The 13,145-nt window shown below is 45.9% G+C and overlaps 1 protein-coding gene and 1 long non-coding RNA gene across 4 annotated transcripts in view; both read right to left on the minus strand.

The window, feature by feature from the left end:
- The window catches only part of ATL3 (atlastin GTPase 3), a 43,604-nt gene extending 38,942 nt beyond the window's left edge, over nt 1–4,662 (minus strand). The window contains exon 1 of one of the 3 annotated variants that reach the window (XM_084761058.1): nt 4,135–4,662. In XM_084761058.1, the coding sequence (XP_084617184.1) occupies nt 4,135–4,165 (31 nt within the window). In that variant the 5' untranslated portion in view covers nt 4,166–4,662. Of the gene's footprint in view, nt 1–3,759; nt 4,105–4,134 lie in introns of those variants that run through there. The other 2 variants (XM_084761057.1, XM_084761059.1) reach the window with 2 other exon arrangements.
- LOC311586207 overlaps nt 1–13,145 on the minus strand; it is a 199,933-nt gene that overhangs the window by 140,877 nt on the left and 45,911 nt on the right. The gene's annotated exons all lie outside the window — the stretch shown is intronic.

Here is a 13,145-nt window from a genome sequence, read left to right on the forward strand (position 1 = left end):
CATCTTAAAACAAAATAAAAACTAATCAGCCTATGGGAGGCAGAAGCAGGCAGATCTCCAAGTTCGAGACCAGCCTGGTCTACAAAGTGAGTCCAGAACAGCCAAGGCTACACAGAAAAACTCTCTCAAAAACAAAACAAAACAAAACAAAAAACTAACAAAAAAACTATTCAGCCTCTATCTCAGGTAGGGAAAAAAACACTTTCTGATTTATTTTTTCAAGACAGGATTTCTCTGTGTGCCTTGGAACTGGCTCTAGAGACCAAGCTGGGCATAACTCAAGCGATTCATCTGCTTCTGCCTATAGTAACTTCACTTGCCTCTTTCTGAAACAGGGAATCTAATCAGCCTGAAGGTTTTAATTAGTCAAATTACAGTTTCTTGGGAGTTTTTTGTTTGTTTTTTTGTTTTGTTTCGGTTTTTGGTTTTTCAAGACATAGTTTCTCTGTGTATCCTTGGCTGTCCTGGACTCACTTTGTACACTAGGCTGACCACCGTCTCCCAAGTGCTAGGATTAAAGGCATGCCACCACACCTGGCATAAGACTACCTTAATTGGCAATATTTACTTGGCTTATAGTCAGGTGTGGTGGCGTGCTCACCTTTAATGCCAGCACATGGAAGGCAGAGGAAGGTGGATCTTTCAGTTCCAGGCCCGCATGGTCTACAAAGAGAGTTCCAGGATAGCCAGGGCTACAGAGATACGTAAAATCTATCACAACTTATTTATAATATATTTTTAGCTGTGAGATACATCAACGCATGTTCTAATGAAAGAAATTAAAATAAAAACTTTTTTTTGTTTTTTAGAGACAGGGTTTCTCTATGTAGCCTACTTGGTCTGATATATTTTGATGCTAATTAATAAAAGGCCGTCTCACCTGGGCAGGGCAAACGAGATAGGTGTGGCTAAGGTTCCTCAGCTTGGGGGAGACAGAGAGAATCTTGGGAAGAAAAGAGACCTGAGGAGAAGTTGTGTTACTTTAATACTTCTCAACATGAAACACAAGACCATAAGGAACTTTAAAAAGCATCCAGTGCAATAGTGCGTGTCTGCAATCACATCACTTCAGAGGCAGAGGCAGATCAGAAGTTTAAGGTCAGCCTTAACTGAAGTCCAGCTTAGGCCCCATAAGATTCCTATCTCAAAAAGACAAAAGATTGACAGGAATGCTGGTCATTATGGCTAATTTTTTAAATTTACATTTATTTGCTTGTTTGTTTAATGTGTGTTCCTGTGTACAGCACACATGTGGAAGTCAGAGGACAGTTTGCAGGAATCAGTTCTCTCCTTGCGTGGTGTGGGTCCCAGGAATCACACTTTAGTTAAGCCTAGGTGGTAACCTTCACCTGCTGACCCCTGGTCTGACCTATCACGGGTAAATTCTAAAACAATTTTCAAACAAGTTCACATCCATCTAAGCTGCTCACAGGACCTTCATATTTCTTTCATGTGATTCTCTATTATTCATTTTAGGATTTTTGTTTGGCTTACTGGGACAAAATCTCCAACTCAAAATCCTCCTGCCTCAACCTCCAGAATGCTAAATTCATACATATGTGCCATCGTGCCCAGCTCCATTATTTTGTTTCAATTAGTGATTAGATTATAACTTTTATGTAGAAAACCAATTTTTTGTCGGGCATGGGTGGTGCATGCCTTTAATCCCAGCACTCGGGAGGCAGAGGCCAGCCTGGGCTATAAAGTGAGTCCAGTCCAGGACAGCCAAGGATATACAGAGAAACCCTGTCTCGAAAAACCAAAAAAAAAAAGAAAAAAAAGCAAAGCAAAGAAAAAGAAAACCAATTTTTTTTTCTTTGTCTTTTCCTTTCATTGGAGGGGAGGGTAGACGTTTGAGAAAGGGTCTCATAAAAGCCAGGCTGAACTTCACATTCAGTTCACTATGTAGCCAAATACGCCCCTGGCTCCTCATGCTGTGCCTCCACCTCTCAAGGGCTACAGATCACAGGCCTGCATCATCGTGTCCACTCAAAAAACGTCTAACCCCACTGTGAAGAGCCCGAGGAACTAGGGCTAAGCTCTGTAAAACACAAAAATTAAAGGAACTGGGTTCAATCCCTAGCATCACGAAGCAAATAGGTCTTATTTACTAAACATTAAGAAAACTTTCCTGAGAGCTGGGTGCGGTGGCGTACACTTCTTTTTTTCTTTTCTTTCTTTTTTTTTTTTCTTTTGGTTTTTCAAGACAGGGTCTCTCTGTGTAGCCTTGGCCATCCTGGACTCACTTTGTAGACTAGGCTGGCCTCGAACACACAGCGATCCGCCTACCTCTGCCTCCTGAGTGCTGGGATTAAAGGCGTGCACCACCACGCCCGGCTGGCGCACACCTTTAATCCCAGCACGCTAGGGCAGGTGGATCGCTGTGAGTTCCAGGCCAACCCGATCAACTAAGTGAGTCCAAGACAGCCAAGGCCACACAGAGAAACCGTCTTGAAAAAAATGAAAAAGAAAACCATCCTGGCACACAATCCTTTGGTTGGTTGGTTTGGTTTCGAGATAAAAGATTCCTGGCTGTCCTGGAACTCACTATGATGTGGACCAGGCTGGCCTCGAACTCAGAGATCTGCCTGCCTCTGCCTCTCCGAGTGCTGGGATTACAGACCACCAATGCAGTCTGTTTTTCTTATTGTTATGACTATTACAGGAAACAGGAAACCATTGTAAAAAGGCAGTATGTTGGTACTGGCCTAACGCCTCATTATGTGAACATTTTTTTCAACCAAATATTCCTTCACTCATGTTAAAAATGCACAGGAATTTCTAGGATACAAGCTGGTTTCCGTAGGAAGCGAAACAACGCTCATTTGACTTTGCTATTAATAAGGATGCTGAAAACCTGACACAGACTACACGTCCGCGCTTCTCCAAAGCAAAACTGCAAACCATGTGATTTTTAGCCCGTTAGTTTTTTTTTCTTCACCTTTCACAAAACATTCTACTTCATATTCAAATTTAAAGACTGGAGTTTGCTAAAAGGTTCTCCAAACACTACTGTTGCTGTTGGGGTTTTTTTGGTTTGGTTTGGGTTGGTTTTTTTATTTATTTATTTATTTATTTATTTGGTCTTTAGATTTCGCAACTGAAACTTGCAATCATTTCAGGAGCATAGGATTAAACAAGCACAGTGCCAGGTAAAATGACAGGCAAAAATCGCATCCGTGAATTTACGGTGGGACTACTTAGCTTTCACTTAGTACTTTTATAACCTCATTTTATTCATGTCTTCGGGAAAGCAAAGGAAGCAAATGGATTAAAAAAAAAAACTTGGCAAAACAACCAATTTAGGCCAGTTCTTTATACCTCCAAACATGGAGATAAGCGCGGGTGGAAAACGAACTTTACCAATACTCGTCACTACCTCCAAGGTCGTTCCGATTAAAACAAAACGTTTCAACTCCAAGGCTGCCCCGCAGCATTCCAGCACTCTAAGGCTGAACCACAAACCCTTCCCCACCGGCCCGCTAAGACCGCCGCCAGCCTTGCTTCCCGGGCCCGGAGCGTGCCAAGCTTCCCGGGCCGGAGCGCGCCGCCGCCCGGCACGCCCTGCCCTGCACGGGGCGGAGCTCGACCCGCCGGAGCAGCAGGCCGCACGAGGCCCGGGGCTCGGGGCAGCCGCGGAGGACGGTCCCTGCTCCCGGAGCCCCGGCCCTCAACTCTGAGCCTCGGAGGGACCCGGCGGCGCGCCCGGGCGTCCCACGAGGAAGGGCGGCGGCGGCGACGACGGGGACGGACTGTCACCTCGGAGAAGCACTGGCAGGCGGCGTGGGTGACCACAGAGCGGGCCCGAGGAAAGCTGGACGCCTCACCTGCTCCTCTCGATGCCACCGCTGCTGTTCGCTGAGGGGACAACATGGAGCCTCCGCCTTCAGCAGAAGTAGCAGAGGCGCAGAAGACAGGAGCGGGCTGAGGCAGTCCTGGGGGAGGGACACGGGCGGGGCCTGGACTTAGGGAGAAAACGAGGAGGAGGAGGAGGAGGAGGAGGAGCGCGTGGAGCGAGAGCCCACAGCTCGCGGGAGAGCACGGCCGACGGCGCAGGGCGTGGCGAGGGCGGGAAAGCGCACGCGGCCGAGTCCCGCCACTGCTCCGTGCGCCTGCGCCTCGTGCCTCCGGTACCTGTGACTGCGTACTGGACTCTCAGGTCCATCGGGAATTGTAGTCCGGCGCTCTCCGGGCCCGGCCCCACTGTCCTGAGTCTTCGCCCTCATCCGGGGCGTAGAGGAAGCGGAGGATGGGACCGAGCGGGCCTTCCGACTGTTGAACTACAACTCCCAGCAGGCCTTGCAAAGGCGGGGTGGGGGAAATGAAGAGGGCCCTCGGAAGACCCTGCCTTTAGCCTAAAGCGGAGACTAGGGCCGGGTTTTGGCCACCCGGTTCCAGCCGGGAGCCCCCACCCGGCCCGTGTGGTGGGCGCTGCTGTTCCCTGCTGGCCAGCACTACAGGCGGTGGTCTGAAAGAAGGCCACAACCCAGGATGACGTGAACGTTTTGATGATTTTGACTTCACAAGGACAGACCATCGTGACTTCATTATCATCATCACCCCTAATTCCTGTCCTGGACCAAGTTGTTTTGTTGTCGTTATTGGGTTTTTTGTTTGTTTGTTGTTTTTGTTTTTGTTTTTCAAGACGGGTTTCTCTGTGTGATAGCCTTGGCTGTCCTGGAACGCTCTCTGTAGACCAGGCTGGCCTTGAACTCACAGAGGTCCGGCTGCCTCTGCCTCCCGAGTGCTGGGATTAGAGGCGTTAACCATCACTGCCCGGCTCAGCTGGACCAAGTGTTAAGTGAGCATGGAACAGTGTACAGCAGGGAATAGCCAGCATTAGCACACGCCTGGCCTGTAATCCCAGCACTCCGGGAGGCAGAGGAAGGTAGATCTCTGAGTTCGAGGCCAGCCTGGTCTACAAGGCAAGTCCAGAACAGCCAGGGCTGCACAGAAAAACAGAAACCCGGCTCTTATATTTTTGGTTGTGAGCCTAGCCTTTAACGGCTGAGCTGTCTCTCCAGCCCAAGAAACCCTGTCTTGAAAACTAAAACAAACAAACAAACAAACGACACACACAAGGTAGGGAGTGGGAGGAAGGGGGTCAGGGGTTGTCAGGTCCTGGATACTGAACTGCATAATGAGTTCCTGTCTCAAAAAACGAACATGTGGCATAGCACACGCCCAGCCCTCGGGAGGCAGACACAGGAGGATCTCTGTGAGTTCAAGGCCAGCCTGGTCTACAGAGTGTGTCCAGCACATCCAGGGCTATACAGAGAAACCCTGTCTCTGGTGCGACCTCTGCTAGAGTTTCTCTGTTCTAAGCCATGACCCATCTTCCGTGACCTTAATGATTCCAGGGCCTTGTTTCAAAGTTGCTTTACAAAATGAAGTTGTTGGAAAATGCTTTTATTCATACTTGACATAAGATTGTGAAAATAAAACTTGCCACAACTGAAAGGAGTAATGTTTTCTGATATCTAACAAACCCTATAAATGGAAGTAGCTGTCCATCTTCCCCACCCAGTCACCACTACTGATCTTCACCACAGCTTCATTCACTTCAGCAAATGTTTGCTTCCTTCTGCCTACCCAGAACTTCCAGCAACCACCTCTACACCTTGCCAACTCTTTCAGCTAGCTATCTGTACTTCCTAAGTGATTAAGCCAGAGGCACTGGGGTAAAGATTATTCGACCTTAGCCTACCTAAAGAAATGCTCTTAAGCTTCTTTAGCCCTGCCCTTATATACTTTATTTAATCTTATTTTATGTGCATTAGTGTGAAGGTGTCAGATCACTAACTGGAATTACAGACAGTTGTGAGCTGCCATGTGGGTGCTGGGAATTGAACCTGGGTCCTTTGGACGAGCAGACAGTGCTCTTAACCACTGAGCCATCTCTCCAGCTCCCCTGCCCCCTTTCTGATCCACCCCTAACCCAAACTCTCAAGACTATTGGGAAACTCCTTTCCAGCTTTTAGATTTAAGACAGATTGGATCTTCCAGGCTGTTGTGCAGTTGCTTCTTCTAAGATGGACATGACCATTGCTGTCTTGAGTCAGCAGCTGTGATCACCCACAGGAGACTCTCTTGGGACCAGGCCTACTAATATCCCCTTGTGAGAGGGAGGTGCATATTCAGGAACCTTGGGAGCTCTTCAGAGACCCTCCCACTGCTCCCAAGCTTGTATTGGAGGTGGAAAGTTAACCAGAAGAGGGACTGTTCCATTACTGAAGCTGTCTGTAAGTGCCCAAGGAACTCCTCAGTGATGCAGCTCTATGTGGGTCATCCATGCTGCAGGTGACACTCTTAATTTGGATAGTTGCCTATAAGTTGCCCAAGGGACTTCCTGGTGATGTAACTGCCTTTGAGTCACCCACGCACCTATAAGCAGCCTCAATAAACTCAATGGTTCAGCAAGCTAAACTTGGATGGGATTCACTCTTTGCTGTGTCAGTGCCCCTACCCCCAGGATAAACAGGCCTGCCTTTCCATCTCCCAAGAAAAAGGTCACACAGCATAGGCAAACGTGGTCCATGAAAAAAAATAGAAGTAAACATCAGGAGAAGAGGTTAATTCAGAAGACAAGACCTACTGGACATGACACAACTCCATTATATGTAAGTAGACGAGGCAAAGGTCAATGACTGTCAAAATTGCAAACATTGTGCAAGAATTTAAAATCACCCACACATCCTAGCATTCTCCAGTCCCCTCTTCTAAACTATGTCTTTTAATTTTTATTTTATTCTTTTCTCCTATATTACATCTCAACTGCAGTTTCCCCTCCCGCCCCCCTGCAGCTTCTCCCTCCTCTCCTCTCGCTTCAGATTGACATCTGTCTTCCTCCCTTCTGAAAAGAGCCTCCCAGGGACAGCGACCAAACACAGCATAAGTTACAGTAAGACCAGGTAACACACCGTAACATCAAGGCCAGAAGAGGCAACCCAGTAGGAGGAAAAGGGTCAGAGACAGCCCCTGCTCCCACTGTAGGAATCCCGCGCCGAGCTACTCAGCCATAACACATACGCATAGGACCTAGGTGAGACCCCTTACAGGGTCCCTGATCTCTTCCAGCCCCCATGAAACCCAGTCAGCTGATTCCGTGGCCATGTTCTTGTGGTGTCTCTGACCCCTCTGGCTCCTTTGATCCTTCTTCCTCCACAGGACTCCCCAAGCTCTGCCTAATGTTTGGCTGTGGGACTCTGCATCTGTGCCCATCAGTTGCTGGATGAAGTATCTCTGGTCTCTCTGATGATGATAATGCTAGGCTCCAGTCCAGAACACTCTACTGCCTTACAGAAGATGGCCAGTTCAGCCTGCATGGCCTCCATTACTAGGAGTCTTTGCCAGGGTTATTCTCGTAGGTTACATGGAGTTTCCATTGCACGAGGTTTCTACCCACTCCCAAAATGCCCTCAGTGTGGATGCAGGCACATGGCATGACCGGAGGTGATAGGTAACATGTAGCCACTTTTGAGTGGTTAAGGCCATTGGATCTGGGGCCAGAGTGACTGGCATTAAATGTTGGTACTAATGCTCATTAGCTGTGCAAACTCAGGTGAGCTAATTCATCTCTCTGAATCTGCTCCATCAGTTACATACTCATTCTATTGCCCACAGGGTTTTGGATTAAAGAAGATGTGCTTGTCCCTGATGACTGTTCTGTGGTTAGTCTGGAACTGGTCATTATAGTCACTCTGGAAAAGCAAAACAAAGTCATGAATACTCAAGGTACTTATGTATGTTAGGGAGCATAAAAATAGCAAAAATTGTTGTCCAAAATGACATTCACTGTGACTCAGATTCCAAAGCTTTCCTAAAATAGGACATTCATTATGTTTCAGGCACAGTTGAGAGGCAATGATGCTGCAGAAGACACATTCCTGTCTTCCACAGACTCTCAGTCTTGTGGTGTAAACAGCTAAGGATCATTCCTTACTGATGGCACAGTGACACCATTCGGCCTCTCACCACCTGCTTACAGGACCAATGGCTAAGCAACTTCAAAAGGATAGACTACTGCCTGCCTTGAAATCATTTAAAATCCAACTGGGCTTGGGGTGGAGCTCAATAGTAAAAACACTTATCAATCACTGCCCAGAGCCCTAGCTTGGATCCCATCGGCACAAAAATAAAAAGCCGTCCTGGGCACAGGATGTAGCTCAATGGTAGAATACATGCTTAACATGTGGCAGACCCTGGGTCTGACTCCCAAGGTTCACAAAATAGTATAGATGACAGACAGACAGATACAGCTAGATATTGGCACCTTAATGATCTTGTATATGAAACAGAGTGTTGAATGTCAAGCATGGTGGCATATGCCTTTAATATAAGAACTCAAAAGGCAGAGGCAGGTGGATCTGAGTCCTAGGAGACAACAAGGGCTCCAGAGTGAGACCCTGGCCGGGCAGTGGTGGCACACACCTTTAATCCCAGCACTCGGGAGGCAGAGGCAGGTGGATAGCTGCCCCGGCCTACAGGGATTCAACTAAAGCTCGGGAGGAGATTCACCTGTATACAAGACACAAAGAAGGAGAGCAAGTCTGAATCATTGATCAAGCCCTCAAATTTTGTTTTTTAAGCAGCAGTATTTATAAGGCAGGAGATAGGGAAGTCTATTGCTATGGCAACCCAGCAGCAAGCTATCTCAAGACACGGGGAAGTCCAAGCAGGTCATAACATTCTGTCACATCGAATATTTTGCTCTATCTTTAGCTAGTCTAACTGATAAACCACAACAGGGTGGCTCCATCTTAATCTTATCTTTAGTCTGACTGCCGAATCACAACAGGGTCAGCTGGTTTCTGGTAAATGACAGACTGCTGGAGAAATGGAAACCTAAAGGTGCAGGCTCTGACAATATGGCCTACTGTCCCCAACAGATTGCTGTGAGTTCAAGGCCAGCCTGGTCTACAAAGCAAGTCCAGGACAGCCAGGCTGATTACACAGAGAAACTCCATCTTGAAAATCCAAACCCAACCAAACCAACAAAATACACAGAATGAGACCCTGTCTCAAAAAAAGAAAAGAAAAAAAGAAAGAAAGAAAAAAAGAAAGAAAAAGAAAAGAAAAGAGAAAGGAAAACCTGTGGTCCCAAGTACCGAGGAAGCTAAAGCAGGAAGGTGATCTGAGGCTAGTCAACAGAGACTTTATGTCTTTAAATATATATATATATATATATATATATATATATATATATATATATATATATATAAATATATATATCCGGAAGATGGCTCAGCTGGCAAAAGCACTTGCTTCACAAGACTGATTGATGACCCAGGGACCCACAGAAAAAAAGTTGCACCAAGAAGAGACTTAATACCCTATGATCATATAGAGGGGGAGGTAATCCCCCTCAGGAACAGTCATAGGGGAGGGGAATAAGGGGAAATTGGGAGGGAGGGAAGAATGGGAGGATACAAGGGATGGGATAACCATTGAGATGTAACAAGAATAAATTAATAAAGGAGGAAAAAAAAGTTGCATGCAGTAACTCATCTCTGTAATCCCAGCACTCCTATGGGGATGGGAGGCAGAGGCAGGAGAGGAACACAAAACAGCTAGCAAAGTATCAGGAACATTAAGAGCGATTGAGCCTCAAAACAAAGGGGAAGGTAAGAACAGACTCCCAAAAACTGTTCTATTACCTACACAGGGAAGCCATGGAGGGCATGTGCTCAACTCACATGTGTCAGAAATACACAAAGTAGGGATGGAGAGATGGCCTAGTGGTTAAGAGCGCTGGTTGGAGCTGGGCGTTGTGGCACACGGCTTTAATCCTAGCACTTGGGAGGCAGAGGCAGGTGGATTGCTGTGAGTTCGAGGCCAGCCTCGTCCACAAAGTGAGTCCAGGACAGCAAAGGCTGCACAGAGAAGCCCTGTCTCAGGGAGGTGGGGGTGGGAGTGGGAGGTGGGAAGAGCACTGGTTGGTTTTCCAGAGCATCCGGGTTCAATTCCCTGGCTCCACACGGCAGCTCACAACTGTCTGTAAGTCCTAATTCGTGGGTTCTCACACCTCATACAGATATACATGTGGACAAAACATGAATGTGCATAAAGTAAAAATAAATAACTAAAATTAAAAAAAAGAAATACACAAAGTAATATAAACATAAATAATAAAAACAAATAAGAGCCAGCGTAGAAGGATTACCAAAGGTTTCGGGGTCACCCTGGACAACGGAGCAAGCAAGTTCCAGGCCAATCAGAGCCAGCCCGACTCTAACAACATCACCACTACCACAAACAATACATGTTAGAACTCAGCATGGTGGGCTGGAGAGATGGCTCAGAGGTTAAGGGCACTGTCTGCTCTTCCAGAGGTCCTGAGTTCAATTCCCAGCAACCACATGGTGGCTCATGACCATCTATAATGAGATCTGGTGCCTTCTTCTGGCATGCAGGCATACATGCAGGCAGAACATTGTATACGTAATAAATCTTTAAAAAAATTTAAAAAAAAAGAACTCAGCATAGTAATATAGTCAAAGTTTAAGACCTTATTGTTTCATTATTAATAGTACAGCCAACAGTAGAGCCATCAAACATTTCAAAACAATCTTCCAGAGAAGATTCTAGAAGAGTGCAATGTGCACAGCACAGCAGTGCATAAAGCACAATATCCTTTGTGTTAAAAAAAAAAAAAGGCTATGTGTCAAGTGTGGTGGTGCATACCTTTGATTTCAGTGAGGAAGCTGAAGAAGTAGCTCTGTGAATTAGAGGCCAGCCTGGTCTACAAAGTGACTTCCAGACAGCTGGGGCTATGTAGAGAGTCCCTGTCTCAAGCAACAACAACAAAGGGTGGATGGCACAGCTGAGGAGACGGCTCAGTGGTTCTGAGCACTGACAGCTCCTCTAGTGGTCCCCAGGTTGGCTCCAGGACCACTCATGGAACTCCAGCCCCACAGGACATACAATGTCTCTGGCCTCTGAGGGCACCTGCACTCACATGCACATACCCCTTCCCCCCACACACACACATATGTAATCAAAGAGAATAAAAACACTTTAGTAAACTAGGCACAGTGGTACATCATGCTGTTAGTCTGTGTACTTACTGTATTTTAGCATTATTTTAGACTCTCCTGCTTCTACTTATAAAATGAAAGCAGCCCACAGGTGACGCTGGAAGAAGCTCTGGGTATCTTGTATTGACTGAATCGTTTGACTATGTCAGAAGCCATACGGCCCAGCCCATGTTAGTTTCTGAAAATTTACTCTTCAGGTTCCCACAAGATTGAAATGTCCTAATGATGCGATCCCCTCCACACAGTTCCCAGGATTAAACAACTCATTAGCATATGGCCTTCCCCACACCCCCAATTCTGGGAATCAACTCCAGGTCAACTCCAGGACTCAGCCCTGCTCACTGGTTTGTTGTTGTTGTTTTCTCTTTGTTTTGTTTTTGTTTTGTTCTAAGGGGGGGGGCAGGGTTTGGAGACAGGGTTTCTCTGTAGCTGTGGCTGTCCTGGAACTCACTCTGTAGATCAAGCTGGCCTCAATCTCACAGAGATCCACCTGCCTCTGCCTCCCAGGTGCTGGGATTGAAGGTGTGTGCATCACTGCCCAGATCCATAGTTTTTAAATATACATGTGCATATATATGCATATATGAATACAGTTGGATGCTTATAACCTAACCTGCTGGTGTGGACCTGTAATTCCTGCTATTCAGGAGGCTGAGACAGGAGGATGGAGAATTTGAGGCCACCTTGAGCAACATAGTTAGACTCTGTCTCTTTTTTTTTTAGACTCTGTTTCAATACAAAAAAAAAAGTTGAAATTAATAAGGGCTGTGGAGTACTCAGGAGGCAGAGGCAAAAGGACCTCTGTGATTTTGAAGCCAGCCTGGTCTACAGAGTGAGTTGCAGGGCAGACAGGGCTACACAGAGAAACTCTGTCTTAAAAAAAAAAAAAAAAAAAGAGCAAGTGGGGGTGGGGTGGAAATGGCTTAACAGTAAATAACCTGTCTAACATGTAAGAGGCCCTACGTTCAATTCCTGGTACCAGAAAGAAAACTAACAAATTCGGGGATGTGAAGAAAGGGGGAATTTGCATGTTCTTTGTATCTTGATAGAGGTGCAACTTAGCACAACCATATGGAAAATATGAAGAACTTCAAAATACTCCAAGCAGAACTACAATATGATCCTGTAAACCTCCCCGCCCCCACATACACCCAGCATGTATCTGATAGAAAGGAAACCATTGCATCTAAGATGCCCACGTTTTGTCTTGTTCTGCTTGAGACTCTCATTAGATTTTGTCCAGGCTGGCCTCACGTTCTCACCTTCCTACCTCAGCCCTTTGAGTACAGAAATACATCATGACTTCTGGCTCTCCACGTTTCTTTCAGCATTATGTACAACAGCTAGGATACAGATTCAGCCACCGTGTCTATCAGTGAAATATATATATATATATATATATATATATATATATATATATATATATATATATAATACACACACACACATACACACAATGAAACATAATTCTGGAATAAAAAAATGAAATCTTATGATTTGCAGGAACTGGCAGTCATTATGTGGAGTAAAATTAATCAGTCACAGAAAAGACAAATACCACATGATCACCTTAAATTTTTTCTTGTTTGTTTTCTGTGTTTTGTTTTGTTTTTTGTTTTTCAAGACAGGGTTTCTCTGTGTAGTCTTGACTGTCCTGGACTCGCTTTGTAGGTCAGGCTGGCCTCGAACTCACAATGATCCACCTGCCTCTGCCTCCAAAGTGCTGGGATTAAAGGCCTGTGCCACCATGCATAGCATTTTTTTTTTTTTAAGATTTATTTATAGCCAGGCGTGGTGGCGCACATCTTTAATCCCAACAGTTGGGAGGCAGAGGCAGGCGAGTTCAAGGCCAGCCTAATCTACAAAGTGAGTCCAGGATAGCCAAGGCTACACAGAGAAACCCTGTTTCAAAAAACCAAAAAAAAAAAAAAAAAAAATCCAAAATTTGTGGACAAATGGATTGAACTAGAAATGATCATAATGAGTGAGTTAACCCAGAAGCAAAGAGACTCAAATGGTATATACTCACTTATATCTGGACACTAGCCCAAGGGGCATGTCCCATGAAAGTCTTCACTTACCAGGAAAGTGGGATAGAGGTGAGGACAT

The sequence above is a fragment of the Acomys minous genome, assembly GCF_964271855.1.
Source record: "Acomys minous genome assembly, chromosome: 2".
In the NCBI taxonomy this organism is placed as follows: domain Eukaryota; kingdom Metazoa; phylum Chordata; class Mammalia; order Rodentia; family Muridae; genus Acomys; species Acomys minous.